Genomic DNA, 22,042 nt, shown 5'->3' with positions numbered 1-22,042 from the left:
ATACAGATCCCAGGAGGGCCGCACTTCCCACCATTGTGAAAACTGTCCATTTAGTCCTACTCTCAGTTTCCTGTCCTGCAGCTAGTTGAACCTAGCTGAAGGACAACTGAACCTGTCCCCTTATCCCAAGACTGCTAAGTTTACTCAAGAGCCGAGTATACTATGTCAACCAGACCCCCTTTATCTATATGCCTGTTGACACTCTCAGAGAACACTCTTAGTGACGCAAGACTTGGCCGTTGCAGAAGCCATGCTGGTTCTCCTTCAGCAAGGTCTTCTATAGCTTTCTTCTGTATGTTTAACAATTTGGTCCTGAAGTATGCTTTCCATCAATTTACCCGGCACTGAAGTTAAGCAAACTGGCCTGTAGCTTCTGGATCCTGCGTGGATCCCTTTTTGAAAACTGGAGTTACATTAGCTACATTCCAGTCCTTTGGTACAGAGCCTAATTGTAGGGGACAAATTACATCTTTTTGCTAGGAGATCAGCAATTTCTCATTTGAGCTCCTTCAGAACTCTTGGGTGGATGCCATCTGGCCCTGGCAATTTCTTAAATTTTAGTTTTTTTAATACAAGTTTAGAACTTCATTTCTCATCACCTCTGATTGGCCCAGTAACCATCTTCGCAGATGCTGGCTTGGGGATGGGGCGGAGCCAAAGGTATTTAACTTAACATTAAAGACCCCACTTTAAAAAAATATAAGCTAAGAGAAAAACAGCTGGGACTAATAAATGATTGCAGTGGGGAAGGGAGGGGGGAAAGCCTGCCAGTGGACAAAATAAATTAAGTTTGTAAACACATTTTTAGGTCAAAGATGTATTTGTTACTATGGGGAACGGCTAGATTTAAATAGCTACACAAGAAAATGGCCAGAACACCACACACACACACACACACACACACACACACAGAGCGAGCGCAGAGATACCACCCCATTGAATACATTTCTACATAAAAATGTTGCATCCATCCAAAGCACCATATCACATTTTACATGGCCGATGTTTCTGAAGTATTTACTAAACATCATATTCCAAACACTAACATCTGAAGAAGAGACATGCAAAACTGCAGTTGGCTACAAATCTCCAACATGTGTTCCTTGTGTATTTGCAGACACTCTTCCCTTCTAGGAGTTGCTACACTGACAGCATGGACCTACAACAAACAGGGAGAAAACACTATGGCTATACACTATACATATAGTGTATATCTGACACTATACCAGGCTTTAAACTTTTTTGCCCAAGTTCCCAAAGTGGTTTACATACATATACATATATGAAAATGTCTGCCTCTACCCAAAGGGCTCACAATCTTAAAAAAAAAAACTTAAGATAGACACCAGCAACAGGCACTGGAGGGATGCTGTGCTGGGGATGGAAAGGGCCAGTTGCTTCCCCCCTGATAAATAAAGAGAATAACCACTTTTAAAAGGTGCTTCTATGCTTAGTTAGCAGGGGATCAAGCAAAAACCGTATACTGCTGTAAGCCTTAAGTGTCACATTTGCCAGAAATGCAGTCAATTCAACTCTCTCTTCTCGGTCAAAAAGTGTTCCATGCACACTCTCTGTGAATCCAATCCACCAAGAACAATTTCCACTTATCTTAACAATACTCGTACAAATCTCTGTCCATTACAATGACCAGACAATAGTAAACACATTCTGGGTAGATTGCATTTGCAAATGCAAGATGGGGAACAAAACATTACTTTGCTAATGCACTCAGGGAATCTTTTTAATGGAACATGACAAGAGGTAAAAAAAGGGGGGGGGGAGAAAGAACACCAGCTTTCCCTTCTAACATTGCTCAAATACCAAAAAAAGAAAAGAGAAAAAGAGCACAACACACACACAGCTTGGTTCCCTTTACAATAGCCCTGCAATCTTGTCACTTGAGAAGACAGAGTAGAGAAGCCCGTTTGATTACTCCCTGCAATTTATACTGAAAACCCTCATATAGAAAAAGGCTAAGTGTTGACTAATTCCATTTTGCTGGGCCACTTTAACTTTAAAGAAGGTCTCACTGTAACAAGATGTAAGCTTCCGACTTCAGAGCTGCCCTGCTATATATTTTTGTGTTTCTATTGCACTCATCAAAATGAAAGTGAATACTTTCCTACATTTGTCTTTTGAAATGCACAGAAGTTTAAAGGAATGAAGAGAATAGCAAACATACCTACTAATAAGATACATTTCAACAGATAGATGCACCACACACACAGGGTGTCCAATAGGGTTTCAAATGGCAGATCCAGAAAGCTTTGTAATGTGCAATTATGCCACCATCTAGTCTGGATTTAGTGGGCAGCATCCAGAGACTAGTCTTGCACTAGCACAGGCCTGCTCAACTTCGGCCCTCCTGCAGATGTTGGCCTACAATTCCCAAAATCCCTAGCTGTTGACCACTGTGGCTGGGGATTATGGGAGTTCTAGTTCAAAAACAGCTGGGGGGGCCTAAGTTGAGCAGGCCTGCACTAGCATAAGGTTGTAGTGCATGATTGTTGCATGAAGAAATGCAACTGCCATACAAGCCCATGTTTGTACTTATTCTTGTGCAATATGCATTTAGGTGGTTCCTCCTCTATCAGTAGTAGAACTTTACAGAGCACCACAATTGGAAGAAGTCCTTCCACAAGCGTCACTGTGGATGGTACCTAGTATTGTATATATTTTAAAAAAAAACATTTTTCTTTATTATTATTTTACTTCGTGTAAATTGCCTTGGAAAATTTTGTTGAAAAGTGGTATATAAATAGAAATATTGGTCTTACCTGTGAAGGGTTCTTTTTCGCAGTGTCTGAGTTCATCCTATATCCTGGGTTGTATTCCAAATAATGCCTCAGGAGACAGGAAGTAGAATCCAAAACCTTTGCCCAATGTCCGGTAGATAGGTAGGAGGTGCCAGGAAAACCCCAGTTCCAGACTGTAGAGCCAGGTCCTTGTAGAGCTATAAAATGAAAACTTCAACAGTGCTAAGTAGATAGAGAGAGCAGATCTGGTTAAAAGGAGAAATCAAATGAATGAGGAAGGATGCAGGCAAAGACAAGAAGAAGCAGTAAACAGTAGGCAAACTGCCTCCCACAACTGTACCCCCATCCTTATGGCAGTGAAGTCCACAGGCGAGGCGGATGAACTCAGACACTGCAAAAAAGAACCCTTCATAGGTAAGACCAATGTTTCTTTTTCTGCAGTTGTCTGAGTTCATCCTATATCCTGGGACATACCCAAGCCATATAAAAAGACAGGGTGGGAAAAGCGGACTATCAGACTACTTGCTGTAGTACCATGTGGGCCATGGCAACTTGAGCGGAAGGGAATGATGATACCCTGTAGTGTTTAACTAATGGAGAGATAGATGCCCAAAGGCTGTCTAATGATGAAGTAAAGCAGGGGTGGGGAACCTTGGCCCTCCAGCTGTTGTTGAACTACAACTCCCACCAATAATTGTGGCTGGGGATGATGGGAGTTGTAGTTCAACAACAGCTGGAGGGCCAAGGTTCCCCACCCCTGAAGTAGAGGGAGCATTGGCTGAAAGAGCTGCCGAAGTACAGGCACTGCAGGTTGAATGAGCCTTGATTCCTCCTGGAGTCGGGAGGTTGAGTGTTTTGTATACCAGGTGGACTATGGCTCTGATCCCTTAGGCCAGGGTCACCTAGGGAGACTTTGTCCTAGGGATTTTTTATGGAGAAGGAAGACAAAGAGAGAAAACGGGCAAGTTGCGCTGGGGCTTGGGCGATTCAGATAATTTCGAAGTGCCCTGAGAACGTATAGTGTGTGCCCTATCATTTTCCTTTGAGATGTTTTGGCTCCGGGTAAATCGATGGTAACACAACGTCTTTTGAACTGTGGAGTGTGGAGTTACACTTAGGAACGAAGGTGGGATCCAGTTGTAAGATGACGGCCTCATCAGTGAAAGAGCAAGGTTTCTTGCATGCTGAGAGGGCGCCCAGGTCAGAGACCCTGTGTGCCAAGGAGCTGGCTACCCAAAACAGTACTTTGTGCGACCAAATCCTTAGGGAAGCCTTACTGAGGGGTTCGGAGGAGTGGCGCATGCGGGCATTTAGGATCATGTTGAATTCCCAAGGTAGAAGTATATGAACAGGTGGAGGAGTAAGATTGGTTGCCCCTTTTAGGAACCGTCTGAAGTGAGGAGTGAAGGGAGTGAGGCCCAAGATTATCAATTGTAGGGTGGATGCCAATAGGAGACTAGTCTGCAGAAAGGGTTGGGGCCAAGACCCACTCCTATGCCTCCTTGGGGAAATGATGGGACCTTGGGCACCCTTGAGGAGATAGAGGAAGGGAGTTTTCTGCGGGCCCATCAGGAAAAAGGAATCCCACCTGGCTTGATAGAGCCTGTTCATGGAGGGTCTTCTCGATGCCAAAATGGTGGATTGTACCTTCCTTGTGTATCCTGCCCGATTCAGCAAGGCGCACTCACCCTCCATGTGTATAGTTGGTGCCAGGTCTGTTCCGGATGGAGCACCAGGCCCTGAGAGAGTAGTTCTGAGCAAAGAGGTAGAGGCCACTGTTTCCTGGAGAGAAAGAAAAACTAGATCTGCGAATCACGCCAAGGGGGAGCAATAAGGAGTATAGTAAAACCTATAGTAGGCCAGGAAACCGGGGGGGGGGGGGGCAGTGAGCATGTCAGTCGCATCCGCTAGTGGTGACGAACTGGTAGTGGTAGAACTGGTGACGAACAATGGTTCCAATGGTGGTAGGTTGCTGATGCAAAAAAGGTCCACTACTAGGAGGGCCAACTTTGTCATGGCCTAATGGAAGCCTTCTATGTGCCGTGACCATTTTGCTGGGTCTGTGGAATGGGCATTTAGTCAATCCGTCGTCGGTAGGTCGCCCCATTGGGGCATTCTGCTGCGAGCGAAGCTAGGTAATTTCCGCCCAAGAGGAGTAGTTTGGATTCCCTCATCCTGCTGCAAGACCTGGTGCCTCCCTCATTCATCTTGTGAGTTTATGCTGCTACGTAGTCTGTGTGATAAGCACATGTTGGTTCAGTATAGGGTGGCTGAATTCTCTGAGGGCCAGACATATGGCTCTCTGTTCTAATGGACTGAGCTCAATGAAATCTGGTGGGGAGATCCCACTCCCTGGGTCGGTTGATGGATGTAGTGTGTTCCCCATCCAGCTAGACTTGTGTCTGTAGTAATAACTATCCTGTCTAGCAGTGAGAGGAGTAGGCCTCGTCATATCGCAGGAGAGACCTGCCAGTTCAGAAACTGTTGGCCTTTGTCAGCAGAGGAAAATGATGAGTTTCTAGATGATAGAGGATTAATGTTGCTATCTTCTTATGGCGTTCTGTGGTTAGTGGGGAAGTTTCCAGCTGGGTGTCGAAGATGGCTCCCGCATCTAGAAGAGATCGGGGAGGGACTAAGAGGCTTTTCTGGTTATTGATTGTGAAGCTGTAGGGCTCAGAAAGTGTAGTGTGTGATGCACTTCACTGCAGGTTTAGGAGAGGGACACCAAACGGATTCGGAGATCATCCAAATGCAGAAGGAAGTAAAGTGTTTCCACCTGCATTTTGTCTATTATGGCTACCCAAAACTTGGTGGAGACTCTTGTAGTGGAGGACACACCGAACAGCATGGCTTGTACTGGCAATTCTGGCTGTGGGAGAGGCAAACAGAGTATCTGCGGGGGATGGGTGGATGTGGATGTGGAGGTATGCCACCAAGAGGTTTATGGAAGCAAAAAAACCTCCTGTTTACGAACCGCTTCCCCGATTGTGTGGAAGGATTCTATCCAGAGGGGTCCGTTTGTATGCAAAGATTCAGCCTCTTGAGGTCTAGACCGCCCTCCATGAGCTGTCCTTCTCTGGTACTAGGAGTAGGATGGAGTAAATCCCGAGGAAGTGTCAGAGTAGGGATGGTTCGATGGCCTGAATCTGGAACAGATGTTGTATCGCTAGATACCTCTGTCGCCTTTTTGTCAGATTTCAGGGTGAAGAGGTGCAAGTATAGAGACCATGGGCTACGACTCTGGGACCCAGGCATCTGATGTCGAGTGACTCCATGATGTCACAAGAAGGCGGAAGCCGGCCTCCGGCAGGAAGGAGTCATTGTTTCCTTCCATGCAGGAATCCTGATGTGGTTGTCCCTGGGCCTGGTTCCTGTTATTTCCTTGTTGCTGGCCCTGCTTTCGCCATGGAGATGTCACCGAATGGTCAGAGCTCTCAGGGGAGTTGACTGAGTACCTTTGAAGGTCTCTGGAGGGACGAAAATTGCTCGATGAAAACACTTGCCCAGACAGTTGTACTGTCTGGCTACCAGCAATGTTTGTTTTTGTTTTGTTTCTTTTCCTTTTCCTTTTGTCCCTAGACTCAACCAATACAGGGTCCGGGGAATCTCCGAAGAGTCTGATCCCAGAGAATGGAAAATATGCCAGCGTTAGAAATAGTGGTACACTTTCCATCTTTGTAACCTGAGACAGGGCCTCATAGCTACCCCTGCTGCCATAGAGCTAGATGCGTGCAGGATACATTCTCGGCTAGAGGCAGCCATGAAGGCTGTTGCCTTCATATCTTATAATACCTTACCTATGTTGTTTGTTCTTGGTGGGACAAGCTGTATCAGCTCCTAGCCTCAACACCAAGGCCCATGTGAAGACGGGGATGTCCGTGGCTGCCTTTACAACCAATGCAGCACCCTCATGTGCCTTGTGTAAAGGAGGTCAAACTACCTTCTGGAATCTTCAGTTGTACATCCCCTGTTATTCACGAGGGTGTATGAAACCAATCGTGCCACTAGGGCATCTACAACGGAAGACACTAATGAGGCTATAACATCAACATGTAACGTATACAGGTTTGTTTGTTTTAAATTATGGAATGGGACTGTATTATCTAAGCCTGGAAATGGACTCTGGAGAGACGTCATTGACAGCCCTCCATGTCTTAGCCAATAAGACATCAAGTCTGAATATATAAGCCCCTCGTATAAATAAATGAAGTAGTCTCCCATTCAAATGCAAACCAGGGCAGACCCTGCTTAGCAAAGGGGACAATCTGTGTCCTGCCACCACAAGACCAGCTCTCTTCTCCAGATCCATCTTATTTATTTGCTGTTTCTCTGTGTAAACCGCCCTGGGCCCTTTTGGAGGAGTAAAATAGAAAAAGAATGCATGAATGAATGCAAGGTCTGAAGGAACTAGTCTGTTGGGAGGAGGTCTTTTCCTGTGATAGTTTGCCTTCCTCTGTATCTGGTGAGGAAGAGGAGTCCATGGAGTGAGAAAGTGGAGGCTGGAGGTGTTGTAGGGGTAGGTTGGTACCCAAAGAGTGGGTACAGGAGAAAAGGACTTAGGTGTGGGGGGGTGCCTGTTATTTGGGTAGAGGAAGGTTAGGGTCCTCTTGAGGAAAGCTGGAAGAGGAAGGAGGAGTAGGAGAGGCAGGTCTTTTGGAAGCAGATGCCTGGGTAGCCTTGGAAGAAGTCCCCTCTCATTTGGGGGAACGATCCCTCTCATTGAGCCAGAGCATTGCCCTTTGATGAACAGTGGGCATTAAATTAAACTCAGAAATCAAACTCAGAGTGATATACAATCTTTAAGCCACAACTGAAAAGAAGGGGAAAGCTACATGTTCTGTTGATCCTCAGCAAGAGGAATTATACTCACAGACCGCGCAGGATCTGGGAGATGCTCAGGTAACCTCCCCTCTGTAGGCGTGAAAGGGCTGGCAGTATTCAGAGCAGCTGGCTGGGATGCGGGGGGAGTGACCGTCGAACCGGGTTCTCCCTCCCCCTGTGGTATGCCAGTCCGTGTGATCACGGGCATACATAGACCGCTTGTCCAAACCGCCGTAAATATCAATCGCTGGAGCCCTCTAAGAAGGGCGGGTGGTAAAAGTCACAGAAGCCACTGACGGCAAACAGAGGCATAACGATAGGGGGGGCAGGGGGGGCATGTGCCCCAGGCGCCACTCCTGCTGGTCACATGGGGGGGCGCCAAAAAGTCCCATGCCCCCCCGCCGATCCCCCCCAATCTTTTTAAATAAAAATTTCTTTAAACTCAGTCAAAGGAGTCAAAGGAGCACGTGGCGCCCCCTCCCCACGAGCGGTCCCTGCCGCGCCCGACTGTGGCAGAGTCTCCGGGGCGCCCAGGCAGCCGCAGACCTGTTGCACCCACACCCACACTCCCTCGCACAGTGGCGCCTGGCAGGCAGGCTGCCGCCGGTTCTTCCCTTCCCAGCACTGTGCAGAGTTGGTTGAGTTGCAGAGGACAGGGAGGGAGCCGGCTGCACTGCACACGTGGAGGTTGGTTTTGCTGAGGAGGACAGGGTGGGAGCAGCTGCTGGGGGCTTTCTCCTCATTGTCGTGACTAGTCTACTCGTGAGTCACGACCTACTTGCTTAATTCTGCTGCCTGCCGTGCAGTTTCATCGCCTGGCTGCACTGTGCACACGTGGAGGGAGGTTTTGCTGAGCAGGACAGGGAGTGAGCAACTGGGAGCACGGTGAGAGATCTGGACAATTATTCAGATCATGGAAATTGTATGGAAGTCGTGGTGAGTGCAAATGGCATGTGGGGTGCAGGCAGAGGGGTGGGGAATGCAAAGGTGGGGAGGGAAGGAGCCCCTCAGTCTGGCGAGGTAAAAAGTAAAACATTTTAAAAGCCCATTGTAATGCAATGCTGGGCAACTTGCCAGGGGAGGAAGAATATGGACAGGAGAGATCATGCACTTTTCGAAGTTCCCATTTCTAATAGATAAGTTGGCTGGAGTCAGATCTTTGTCTGCTGCGTTTTTAATGAAGCAAGTGGGGGGGGGGCGGGGTTTGGTAAAATCTTTTTATACATACTCAGAGTTAGGACTCCAAATGCACTTGGAGACATCCCACCCGCCACTCAGTGGTGGAATGTTCCTGGAGAAACATTTTCTCCTGCTTTAAGAAAGATTTGTGCCTCTTTCAAGCAAAGGGGCGGGAGGAGTTATGCTTCCGTTTTTTCTCTGTTGCTGCTCCGTGCCTTCTCCATCTGAATGACCCTAGCTACAGACAGAGTGAATGCATGTGAGAACGTTTTTTTGTTGGTTTTGCTGGTGCAAAATAATTAAGGAAAGAATTCAAGGTGGAGGGGATTGGGCAGACACGGGAAGAAATCAGTTTGCACTGAGTGTTTGCTCTCAGCAAAGCTTTATTTCTCGCTCCCCGCCCCCTCTGTGTGGCGCCTCCCTCCTCTGATTCTCCTTAACTCTTCCTTGCTGTGGCTATTTCTCTCAGGCTATTCCCAAAAGTAAGATCTTCTCCATCCTGCTCAGCCTTTGGCTCTGGAGATTCTAGGTGGGTCGGGTTTTAAAATAACTTTAAAGAAATCGTATTTGCTAAGGCTGTGCAATAACGCGATGACAAATGCTCATTGTTTTGCTTTGTCTTTAAAGTCTCCTTTCTAAGCTGTTCCAGGTTTGGTTTGGTTTGCCGCTCGATTCATGAAGAGTAGATTATTATTCTTCCTCCCCCTTGCATCGGTGCTCCCCAATTTGTTTCTTTGTCAGTCGTTCTCTTGTCGCTTGGGTTCAGTTTAAAAAACAAACAAACAAAAAACCACACACACACACACAGAGTCTTTCAAGAGAGGGAGGAATGTTGTGCCAGCCTTCAGGGGTCTTAGGGGTTTGTGCCTCTCTGTGTGCACGTTGTGCAAAAAATGAACCACTGAAATGTTTGCTTTTGTGATTCAGAGGTTGCCTGCATCCTCCTAGTATTAGTAACCTTAGCTCTGGGCTTCTTCCTGCTGAGGGAGTGCTTCTCCTGCTTTCCCCTACAGGGCTGTATTTTTAATAACTGTTCAGCATCTTTAGGCTTATTCTTACATAATCCCACCCTCTTCCTCCTTTTTCCTCTCCTCCCAAGTTGTATGAGGAAGGAATATTTCAGATATTGGAGTCAGCAGGTAGAGTCCTGAATGTAAGATTAGATTTCTCAGGTGGGAGGGATGTTTACCACCACTTTATACCTCAGACCACATTCCAATGGGGTGGAGACCCAAGACAAGAGGATATCATAGGGCTCCATCAGACACTTCCAGATTCTTATAAAGCTGGAAAAGTGTATCAATTTAACCCTCCGTTGTAGTCCATTCCTTCTGCCCAGATCCAGTAGGAGTGCTAGATTTAAGCTGTGTGCATCGTGTTCTATCTTTTGACCTTCATGTACAAGATTGGTATTGCTAAGACCATAGAGCTGAAAGTTACCCAACATATAAAGTTCAGTCCCTGTGCTAAGATAAGATCCCCTGTACATAAACCAACACCTTCAATAGATTATTTTCATTGCATTTGGATCAGACTCTGGCAGGGGAATGAATGGAGGAGCATCATGCCCAAGATCTACAGGACAATGCATAATCAGTTCAATAGAAAACACCCAGATAGTTAAAGAAAGTGAGCCAAGCCACACTAAGTAAAAAATCTCTTTGGGCGTCACTCATGTGATAACAGTGGCTTGTCTCTAAAATTAAATGGGCCACATAACTCAAACCTGACTGTCAGTTAAAGGTAAAGGCAAAGTGTGCCGTCAAGTCGATTTCAACTCCTGGCGCAGACAGAGCTGTGTGGTTTTCTTTTGGTAAAATACAGGAGGGGTTTACCATTGCCTCCTCCCATGCAGTGTGAGATGATGCCTTTCAGCATCTTCCTATTTCGCTGCTGACCGATATAGGTGTTTCCCATAGTCTGGGAAACATGCCAGTGAGGATACAAACCAGCAACCTTCTGCTTGTTAGCCAAGCATTTCCTGGCTGTGCCACTTAAGGTGACTGACTGTCAGTTGCATCCCCCTAATTTGAACACCAAGCCTGCTAAACCAGATGTAGGGGGCAGGTGATTGTTACTTAGTAGTGATGCATGCTATGCATGCACAGAAGCACTCTGCTATTCTGTAATCTGTCTGAGGGCTGATTTCCTAACTGAGAGCAGGTTCTGGGGCAGAGCCCAGATCATGGCTGTCAAAATCTTTTGGCTAGAAATAAGAAGAAACCCTTTTTGTATGATTTTTTTTTTTTGGCAGTGCCAAAAAAACCCCCAAACCAATCCCCTTTTCCAAAAAGGAGTTTCAGCCTTTTTGCAAAAGTGTTTGGCTGTCCATGTACATTGCCCTTACTTGCTCTCATTCTCAAATTGAGAATGTACATCAACAGCCTCCATGGGTCAAGGCAAACTCTGTGACCTTGCTCTGCTGAGTGCAGAAAGAGAAGAAACTGACTTTGATCACATCATAGACCAATTTGCATCAGTGAAAGCAAGGAAGGTGCAGTTGTAGTGTTATAATTTGTTAATTAAGAGATCAATGAGCTTTACTTGTATTGTTGAGCTGATATTATGGTAAAGTTATCTGAAAGATGAGTGTCAGATATTTGGACAGGGGTGCAATTTCAGTGCTTGCCCTAGGCGCTATTTTCCCTAGACATGCCTCTGTTTGTGTGTCAGTCAGATATATGCTGGGGGGGCGGTGGGGGGGCACGGAAGGGGGGGGCGCAATTTCAGTGCTTGCCCCGGGCGCCGTTTTCCCTAGTTACGCCTCTGACGGCAAACAGCTTGCTGGGGGAGGCGTTCGCTCCAGCATGCCCCGAAGGCTTGATCTGTTGTTCTGTGGTGTTTTGCTTTTCTTGCAACTGCCTCAGCATTCGGAGGATTTCGAGCCCTCTCTTTTGAGATAATTGGCCTTCTAGGCTGCCCTCTTTGGGTAAAATCACCGCCTCCACCAGAGTAGGAGCTGCACCCGGCTCACTAGAGACTTAAGGGGGGGGCGGGCGAGGGCAAGGGAAAAGCTGCCTGAATCGGTCGGTGAAGATGGGTGTGAGCATTTGCCACTGCGCGGGTGGAGATTGCAGAGCTTTGGGTTGCTGGATTCCTTTTTCGGTGGGGGGAGGGGGTTTCGGCAGATAGGGAGTCTACCAAGAGGTCCCCTGTATAAGCAGGCTCCATAGAAATGGGGAGAGGGCAAAACCAAAAGTAAAACAAACTGAGAAAACAAGCGGAGTCAAAAGGACTAATTGATTGTAAAGAAAACTGTTTAACTTAGATCGAGAAAAGCCAATCAGCAAAAAACTCCCCTCCCAGCGTTGCCCACCAAGGAGAACGGCGGGGGGTGGGGGGAGTAAGCAGCAAACCAGCCTGAATGTATTAGATAGCAGAGCTCTCTCAGAAGGAACTGGGGTTTTCCTGGCACCTCCTACCTAACTACCAGACATTGGGCAAAGGTTTTGGATTCTTCTTCCTTTTTCCTGAGGCATGATTTGGAATACAACCCAGGATATAGGATGAACTCAGACAACTGCGGAAAAAGTAGTAGTAGAAGATATTTTTTTACTCAATGTAAAAACTGAATGAACAAACTAAGCATTTGATTGCTGCTTTCAAGTGTTCAAAGCGCATGTATTAATTTGCTGTGATCCTTACCATACCCTAAAAGGTAAGTAAATATTATCCCCATATTGGGGCTGGGTGCTGAGGCTGAAAGGGCATGGCTTCCCTACATCTAACTAATGAGTTCATGGCAGAGGTGAGATTTGAACCAGGGATTCCTGAATCATACCTGGCATGATAGCTAAGAAGATTAAACAAACTCTGGCCAATTTGGACAATACCAGTCCACCCATCACATGAAGAGGAGTGCACACCAGAGCACCATTCCACCCTGCATAGTTTGGAGGAGGGCAGAATGTCTGAACTGCTCCAATCATTCAGTTACAGTACTACTTCAAAGTGACTATATGCAGGAACAAAAAAGCATGCTGGGTAGAGAAGAGAGGTGTGTACATACTCCTCCTCACACCATGGCCAGCAGGTATCTTTGAACTATGCTCACCTATACAATCAATTATTTGTTGGGGACAATTAAGCAAAAAGTGTATTACAGACTCAAAGACTAGAAACCAACAAGGGTTAGAGATAATTACAGCTTTATGAGTAGTGTGTAGCTTAAGAACTTGAACCATTCCTTCATTATGAGATACCTCTTTGCCATTCCCTTTTAAAATCAACCAGATTTGCTATCCATTTAACAATCCACGTAGAAATATTCATGGACTGCTCAGGAAAAATAACATCCCTGTATGCCTTATTCATCTTTTAAGGAGTTTTGCTGTTGCTCAAATAACTTAGAATTATTTGTTAAATTATGATTAGCTCTCCGCTAACATAATAGGCTTGGGTTTTAATAAACCTTTTTTAATAAGCTGTTTTTATTTTATTTATATGTTGATGTTTGTAAGACCATCTTGAGGAGCAGCCTCGAGGACCCTACTGGACTGAAAGGCCCCCATGTATATAATTTAGGAAAAGCGTACCATGTAAATAACACTGAAAATGAACTAAGGGTAACATGAGAGCATCAAAACTCTTAATTTCAGGCAAAGCTGCACAAGAGCCCTTACCTCTCTCAGCTCCTGTGCCACAGAATTCAGACGTTCATTTTCAGACTGGGTGTTGGCAAGGACATTCCTCAACTGCCTTAGTTCTGTCTGCAGTTCCATGACTTTCTTCATGTAGTACTCTTCCTTTGTGGCAGACTCCTGAATCAAGGTCTCTTCCCTGCTCTCTCCATCGGCTGCTACTTTCTTGTGGTTGGTATGAGCCTGACCAAAAGCCTGTAAAGGAATTAGAAAGCAGGTCTTTGAAGCAGAAAATTCCAGTTAAATTATCTGCAGGCAGCACTATTTACTGCACAGAAAAAACATGGGTTAAGAAGCCGAGGAAGCACACTAGAAGCATTCTAATCCATGAATAGGCAGCAGAACATTTGCTGTACTTCAGATATGGTCAGGGCTCGGGAAATGCACTCATCCGCTCGTCAGTGACGAGTGCAAAATCAAGTCAGACGAGTGTAAATGAGTGTAAATGCATGTTGCAGCCTCAATCCTCATGCTATCATGGGGTGGGGGGAGGAAAGTCATTCATGGAGGCAGCCCACCTACTTTCTTCTGTGGCTTGGATACAAACTGCAATGGAGGAATCCAAGCCATGAGAAAGGAAAGCAGAGGGAAAGGAGGGGCTGCTTCCGCAACTGGACTCCACCTGAGGGGAGAGCCCAATCGCCAAGGCAAGTGCCTCCAAACTGCTTTTCTCCCTCATGCCTAGCTGCAGTGGAGGAAAGCAAGTCAGAAGCACTTGCATCTATGACCAGGCTCTCCCTGTAGGCAGAGTTCAGTCGTGGAGATAGCCCGGCCCCACCCCCCACCCCAGGTTGGACACAGGCAGAGGAAGCGAGAGGCTGCCTCCATGTCTGGGCTCTGCCTATGGAGAGCCCAGAAAACCCACCTCTTCACCCAAGGTTTTTCAGTTCTTTAAAATTTTAATGTTTTAATTTGTGGATGATTTTTTAATTGTTAAATTGTTTTAAGTTTTTGTATATATTTTAACTTGTTTTATGCTATTGTTAACCGCCCAGTGACGAACGTTTGGGGTGGTGTACAAATGTGATAGATAGATAGATAGATAGATAGATAGATAGATAGATAGATAGATAGGGAGAGATCCCAATCACCAAGGCTAATGTCTCTGATTGCCTTACCTCCACTGTGGATAGATGCTACAGATAAAGCATTTTGTAGGGTGGACACTTGCCTTGGCAACTAGGCTCTCCCTGTAGGCAAGGCCCAGTCACGGAGGCTGCCCCTTCTCTCCCTCTGCTTTCCTCCATGGCTGCATGCACCCCCACTTTAAAAAAAGTTCCTCCCACCAACCACCAACATCATCACCGATTGGAGGATTGTTGCTTCAAAGTGGTGTGTGTGTGTCTTGTTTACATCAGACTCATTGAAAGAATAGTACTTACAATGCAATCTTATGCATGTCTACTCAGAAGTAAGTCTCATTTAATTAAATAGGGCTTACTATCAGGTAAACAGATATGATTGTATTTATATAACATGGAAATCTGCTGTCGCTTCTTCCCAAGAGAACACATATACCAACATAGCTTGAAGAACCATCTGACCAGTAAGAGTTTTGTCCGGCTGGTAAACCAAGACATTTCTTAGCCCCTAGGTATTGTGGCATATGACATACATGTTCTTTCGAAAACAATTTTGTTTGTAAATTATAGAAAACATAATATGCAATGACACCCTTTAGGAACATAGGAAGCTGCCATATACTGAGTCAGAGCATTGGTCCATCTAGCTCAGTATTGTCTACATAGACTGGCAGCGGCTTATCCAAGGTTGCAGGAAGGAATCTCTTTCAGCCTATCTTGGAGATGCCAGGGAGGGAACTTGGAACCTAGATGCTCTTCCCATAGCGGCTCCACCCTTTAAAGACAGTGCTCACATATGTAGTCTCCCATTCATACGCAACCAGGGTGGACCCTGCTTAGCTAAGGGGGCAAGTCATCCTTGCTACCACAAGACCAGCTCTCCTATTAGTTTAGGAGAGATAACGTTTTTCACAAGAATATTAACTAAAACCCATTATTACTTAACAATTTACCTCACAGTCCTGTTAGCCTTGACAACATCCTTCTCAATTAGCCCACTGCGATTTCCATTTTACAGAAACAAGACTGAGACATGATGAGGTACTGAGGACCTTCTGTTGAATCCATGGCTGAGTGGAGATTTAAGACAATCTCTCTCACTTCCAAGCAGAATACTACCCTATGCTGCGAATAAAAGAAGCACTCATGTGTCTCCGTTCCTGTCTGCTGATCCTAGGAACTGGTAGACTTCCTTGCCACTTGGAGATCACATCAGCATGCCTGCTACTGGGAAGGTGATGGTGGAGTGTACAAGGGAGTGGCCTCCTGGATTACTTGTGTGGGCCTCAGGTGGGGGGAATGTCTGCAGCCAGCAGACTTCACTGAGTGAATGCAAAAGGAGGTGATGCCAAGATTGAGGGAGAACTCCTGCTAGGACTCTGCCTGTAACACCAGTCGGCAGGCTTCCGTGAGGTCACAAACTGCAGGGGGAGACCCAGCAACAGCAGTGCATCCAGTCAGAAACAAGCCAGCCACTGGTGGACAGTGAAACCACTAGTGCAGCCGCGTAAGACAGGGAATTGTGGACAAGTGGCCTGTACAATAAGAATGGGTTTGTTGTCACTCACCATTCAAAGTGAGGGTTTCATTTGCCTTCGGTGACTATATGGTGCCAATACCATCACATTCACTATATGATCTCTAATTGGCTGGGCTCACACAGCGAAGAAGCCCTTTCCACTATAAAAAAATGGTGGCAAAGCTGTAGTCAGCGAGGGAAATAATGACTTTAAAACAGGCAATTAAAAAAGAAGTACAAGTATGGACAAAGGTTTTGCTCCTTATGGACCTCTCTCACGCTCCCCAGTTAAAGTTTTAGTAGAACATCCTATATCAGTACCATATGTATGAATTAACTCCCAGGCAAGTGTAATGGTTTTTTTGTTGTCTCAATGAAACACTAAGGCTAGAATATTAAAATATAATAATATGCCTGCCTTTGCTATTATTTATCTCTTTAAATATATTCATAGATTTTATTACCTAGCTGGTAGGAATGCATGAAAGCACAGGCTTGACAGGAGCAATAACAAATGTAAGCAGCTAAAGAATGTTCCAAACAATCCAAAACGGGGTGCTAAAAGTAATCTGAAATTAGCTCTTAGGGAGCCCATTTAGCTGCCTTCACCAACAGATGTGTATAAAGCAAAGAGTTTAAATTTGTAAGACGACATACTCTGGTCACAATCTGCTCAACAGATGGACTACAGTCAATGAGATTAATGAATGCTGTCTTTGAACTACTGATGCATATTTGCACAGTGCCTTCCAAGATAGATCTGGGCCTAGTTAATGAATATTTGGGTCCATCAGGCGAATGGATATGTTCAATATACCACTTCCTATAAAGACAAGTTTTCACAGAAAGAAAAAAATTGTCAACATAAATGCTATGCTTTCAATCAGGTCAAGGGTAAAGAAGCATCTCTTCCTCCTCCTCCACACAAGATGTCTGTTAATCATCTATCCAGTTTTCCATTGGCCATTTATGCCCTAGCCCTTCGGACCATATCTGTCATCAAAGAAGGAAATTTATTTCCAATATGCAAGCAGTAAGCCTCAGGATTTCATTACTTTGGTATATTGAATAGGAGGTATTTACTGAAACAGTAATTATTGAATGAATCAGGATTGAAACATATGATTGAACCTGTCTCTTCCATCTTTTATTCAAGGCACTCACTTATTGCTCCTATCAGATTGAATTCAGTTTCAGATAAGCAAATCAGAAAAATCAGAGAGTCAAAACACCCATTGAGGAAATTCTGACCAGCTTCACAGTGCAGCCCCAAGGGAAATTAAAAAGCATCACATTTCAGACCACCACCATCTGTGCAAATCGTTGTTGAATGAGTTTCAACTGTACAAAGCAGCTTAAAAGCCTAATACCCAAGATCTCTATAAATGGTAAAAGGGAGGGGTGTGTGTGTGTGTGTGTATATACACACACACATACACACACAGACTAACTATATACATATGTTCTCAACCTGTCCGCATATTGTTTGCTTCCCTAAAGAACTAAAATTCTTCTTTTATGGGATTACATTTATTATTAAGCCACAATAAAGCTTCAGTAGCTACTTAAAGTAAAATGAAGAATAACTTATTCAGCTGAGCAGGCATTTTTTATCTATAGGTTACAAATAATGACGTCTTCATCCCACAGTCTGATCAGCATGCCAATGTTGTTGTGCAGAGTAGATGTGGTACACACCACATCCGACATGAACCAGAGTTAGCACTGCAATTCACATTGCAAGCTAATTTTGAAAAACTGGGGTTTCAAATGAAGCATGGTGGATTTGTGTTGAATGGTGGGGGGGGGATTAAAATAACCAATTCCACTGCCTATGTGCAGTCTCAAACATTTTGTTTATAAATGTATACAGTATAGGCCTTAGCCATCCAACCCCAGCACAGCTTTCCTCCAGTGGTTGTTGCTGGTGTCTACCTTGTGTTTCTTTTTTAGTTGTGAGCCCTTTTGGGACAGGGAACCATCTTATGTATTATTGATGTATTGATGTAAACTGCTTTGAGAACATTTGTTGCAAAACAGTATAAAAATACACAAAGTAGTAGTAGTAGTAATAGTAATAGTAGTAGTAGTAGTAGTAGCAGCAGCTCGTGTTCAATAAAGATTAACAAGTTACTTAAGAATTTAGGGGCTATAAGGCCAGAGAGCTATGACCACAATCCCTTCACCTGCAAGTAAAAAAATACATTAGCCTAAAAGTAAGCCTCCAGCATGAAACAGTGCTCAATATAATCCTCACTAGTAAATAAATAAACTGTTTATAAAGCCACTGCAGGTGGTCATGTTCAAAATAGCTTGGAAGAATGAATAACTGTACCCTGTGTTCAACATAATGATCCACTAAGAAAAAGGTCACCGAATTAGCATGAACTTCCAAATTTTGATTCCCCAGGTGGTTAAAAGCCAGCAGTTTTCAACCATACTAAATGGAAACTGAAATGTAACTGAAAAAGTTAAAGGTTCTTAAATTGGTTCATTTAACTAATGTATCTCACTACATTCAGAGTAGCAACAAGCTTGCCACATTGGATTTCTCACTGGGCACTGGCTGTATTATTTTAACCCAATTACCTATTTTCACACAGAAACAATTAAGAACTAGCTGATCCGGCGCAGACCATCTGCGCCCCTAGTTCTCCCTGGCATTTTGCCCCCCCCTTCAGCCCCAGTCTGTTCTCCATCCTTTCCCCCCCTTCATTCAGCCCCAGTGTGTTCTGCGCTTGGCTTTCCTTTCCCTGCCTGCTGGCAGTGGTTTCCCTTGCCAGCCAATGTGGCCGGCGCTTTCCCACCCCGCCGTCCGGACGCTGCCTTTTTCTCCCCGTCCTTTTTCCCCAGGCAGCTGCTCACAAACTCTTGCTCACACTTCTAGTCTCCTTTTCATATGCAACCAGGGCAGACCCTGCTTAGCTAAAGGGGCAAGTCATGCTTTCTACCACAAGACCAGCTCTCCTCTCACCACTGCTTGTTAAGTACTTGTTAAGTTTTGATAGGCCACATCTAATTAGAAGATACCACCCATCCTAATTAGAAAGATGTCATTATAGAATATTAGATATTGATTAATATTGCTTTGTTTGCCAAAAAAGAAAAAAGAAAAAGGATGAATTTCCTGACTGCTATGCATCGTCTGTAGAAATCTATTAGGATTAAACGATCTTATTGTCCGTTGACTATGACCAAATGGCCAGCTTGCCATCTGTATTCTTGTGGTCTTTCCTATAAGAAAACAAGCCATTAACAGCATCTGATTTGCATAAATGACATATACCCATCTAAAACTTCCCTTTTCTGTCCAGCTACAGTGCCTGCGAAATTCCTGAAAAGCCAATAACTTGTCAGCAATAGTCCTCTGTGAACATACATGAGCCAAAGTCTTTATATATGGATGCTTACTTGGAAGCACAGAAGCCCCTTATATGATAAAATGACTGAAGTGATATAATAAAGTTCCAAGTAAACTTGGTGGATGAGTTTTGCTTCATAATCAAGATCTAAGATTTAGATGTTACAGTTATTTATGTGATACACATTAGCACTGTGGCAGCCACTTGGAAATGGAAGTAAATTAGACACATTCCCAAATGGGAAATGCCTCTGTGGTTTTCTCACACTCTTTGGCCAATTCTGACCATATTAGAGCAACAGCCTAAAAAAGAAAAGCTCCTCCAGCATGTTTGAAACTGATCAAACTGAGGGATGTTACTGTTTCACACAACAGCTTCCTAGGTAGAATCATGGACACACACATTTTTGTTCTCAAAAATTTACCATGGCACTAATTTAGTATTGGCCCATTCACCCTATTGGAATCAGAAAGGAGTTTGCAATACAAAATTAAAAGCCTTGGAAATAATGTATTCTTTTTTCTCCCCCCACCCTTTTGTGTGTGTTAAACTAGGAGTGCTGCTGAACCTTTCTTCATTTATAGCAATTACATGCAAAACAAACATACTTCAAAACTAATCTTTAACCTCTAATTACTTTGCAGCAAAAAGACTTGAAATTTTGGCTGTGTGTGAATTTCCATCTCCCCCAGTAAAAAATGCTAGGGCATATAACTAGAGTTGTATTGCAGCAACACTTACTATGCACAGCTTGCCTATATGAGTCAAATCTCACTATTACACACACACACAATTCACATTTATTGTTGTGTGGTGGGTTTAGAGTGCTTAGCCCCTTCATTCATATTTTTGAAAACACTATGAAAAATTGGTCCTAAATCCAACCTTTAAGAAAAGCTCCAGTTGCCTTTGTTAAAAAGTCAATATATTCAGTTTAAAGGATTTCGGTCTTGTATAGTGGCACCTGGGGCAGCAGTTTCCCCAGGTATCATGCTGACTGAACCTTTGCCTCGCCTTTTAATCTCCTAAATCATATACTTACCATAAGCAGTTTCTTTTTTCATTTATATTGACCCATTTGCACTTGTAAAGAACTGTTGCCATGACAAAGTAAGTTCTTTCATGTCTTTCGCTCATCTATATTTCCTTTCAAGTGCGACCAACTCAAATTTCTTAGGACAATTTAAAATAAGACTTCATTTTAATTGAGTTTCCAATTATTTGAACAATCAGCAAGATTTAATTCATATTTTTTCACATGATTTTTCATACGACTGAGCTCTGCACTCTATACTGTACAGCATTGACTCACAAAAAGTCTAATGAACTGCACACTTCGTGTCACTTTCACACACACACACTGTCTCTCTCTCTCCTGGGTAGTCCACACTTCACCCACATATTACAATATTGCTCAAGAGGACATCCAATCTGCACCCCCTCCTGTTCACAGGCTCCCATTGTGGAGACTGGAAAAGGTCCTGTTTTTTTCCCCTGTGGTGGTAGGCCATCCTGAAGAAATGGAGAGCACTTTGGGGATGCCAGCCACAACCAGATTCAAGGACTTCCTGCGGGCCCACCGGGAGAAGGCAGATCATGTTGCTTGGTACACTGTTGGTGGACAAGTGTCTGGAAGCACGGATGATAGTTTGTACTTCTGGCGATTAACCCATGCTGGCTAGTTTGCTGCGCTCAATCTCCATGCACAGAGTCGGAGCCACGCAGGGTCGGGATGCAGGATGAGTCCCTGTGTCAGGATGTCTGGTCTGAGTGGGAGGGGTAGCGGGAGGTGGGTGGATAGAGTCATCAGATCTGAGAACTATGCCCTTCTTGGCCAGTGGGGCATGATCAGAATCAGTTCAGCCTATTTGGAGAGGAGTTTCTGAATTACCTTGGGTATGATTGCTATGGGTGGGAAAGTGTAGAGGAGGCCACCAGGCCAGGGGGCCATGAGGGTGTATGTTGTCTCCTCTCCTTGCATCTCAAACCATGAGAAGAACCATGGCCAATGATGACTGGTTGGTGATGTGAATAGGTCGACATGTGGGTGGCCTAGGATAGATGCCAGGTGGCAGAAGACCACTGGATGTAGTGAGCACTCTGCTGGTCCATTGTTTGGCGGCTGAGCCAGCCCACTTGAAGTTTGGAGATCCCTCGGAGGTGTTCTGCAGCTATGGAGGCTAAGTGGATTTCCACCCACTGACACAGACGGTCGGTTTCCTTCATCAGAGCTTTGGATTTGATGTCGCCTTAGTGGTTAAGGGACTTTGTAATTATGCTGTCTGTGCGTATGAGCCCATGATTTCCCTCTATCATCAGGAGGAAATGGATGAAGGCCAGGTTTACTTCCCAAAGCTCAAGCCAGTGGATGTTGTGTGCCAATTTGTTGTGGATCCACAGACCCTTGGCGAATTTGTCGGCACAGTAGGCACCCCAGACTGGCTGGCATCCGTCGTGATGATGACCCTGTGAGGTCCAAGAAGGGTCCCTTGGCTGTCACCTTGAAAGCTACTATTTGAAGGAGTTACAGACCTTGGGTGAGATAAGAATAGGCTTGTGTATATGTGTTATGATTTCATCCTGAAAGAGCAGGATCAGCCACTGCAGAGGACGTGAGTGCCACCTGGCCCATGGTGTGTAGTCTATGCATGCTACCATCATCCTGATGATCTAAGACAATAGC

General features: G+C 44.8%; 1 protein-coding gene and 1 long non-coding RNA gene across 6 annotated transcripts in view; one reads left to right on the top strand and one right to left on the bottom strand.

The window, feature by feature from the left end:
• Window positions 1-22,042, bottom strand: part of LOC128341719 (protein bicaudal D homolog 2-like) — a 314,941-nt gene that overhangs the window by 239,038 nt on the left and 53,861 nt on the right. For all 5 annotated transcript variants that reach the window (XM_053288159.1, XM_053288165.1, XM_053288162.1 and 2 more), the window contains exon 2: window positions 13,379-13,591. In XM_053288159.1, the coding sequence (XP_053144134.1) occupies window positions 13,379-13,591 (213 nt within the window). The remainder of the gene's footprint in view (window positions 1-13,378; window positions 13,592-22,042) is intronic.
• On the top strand, window positions 9,050-16,411 carry LOC128341721 (uncharacterized). The gene is made up of 2 exons (XR_008314524.1): window positions 9,050-9,285; window positions 15,497-16,411. It is a non-coding gene; the product is annotated as an uncharacterized LOC128341721 (long non-coding RNA).

The sequence above is a fragment of the Hemicordylus capensis genome, chromosome 2 (genome assembly GCF_027244095.1).
Source record: "Hemicordylus capensis ecotype Gifberg chromosome 2, rHemCap1.1.pri, whole genome shotgun sequence".
Classification (NCBI taxonomy): domain Eukaryota; kingdom Metazoa; phylum Chordata; class Lepidosauria; order Squamata; family Cordylidae; genus Hemicordylus; species Hemicordylus capensis.
This window is presented reverse-complemented; position numbering and strand designations above follow the sequence as displayed.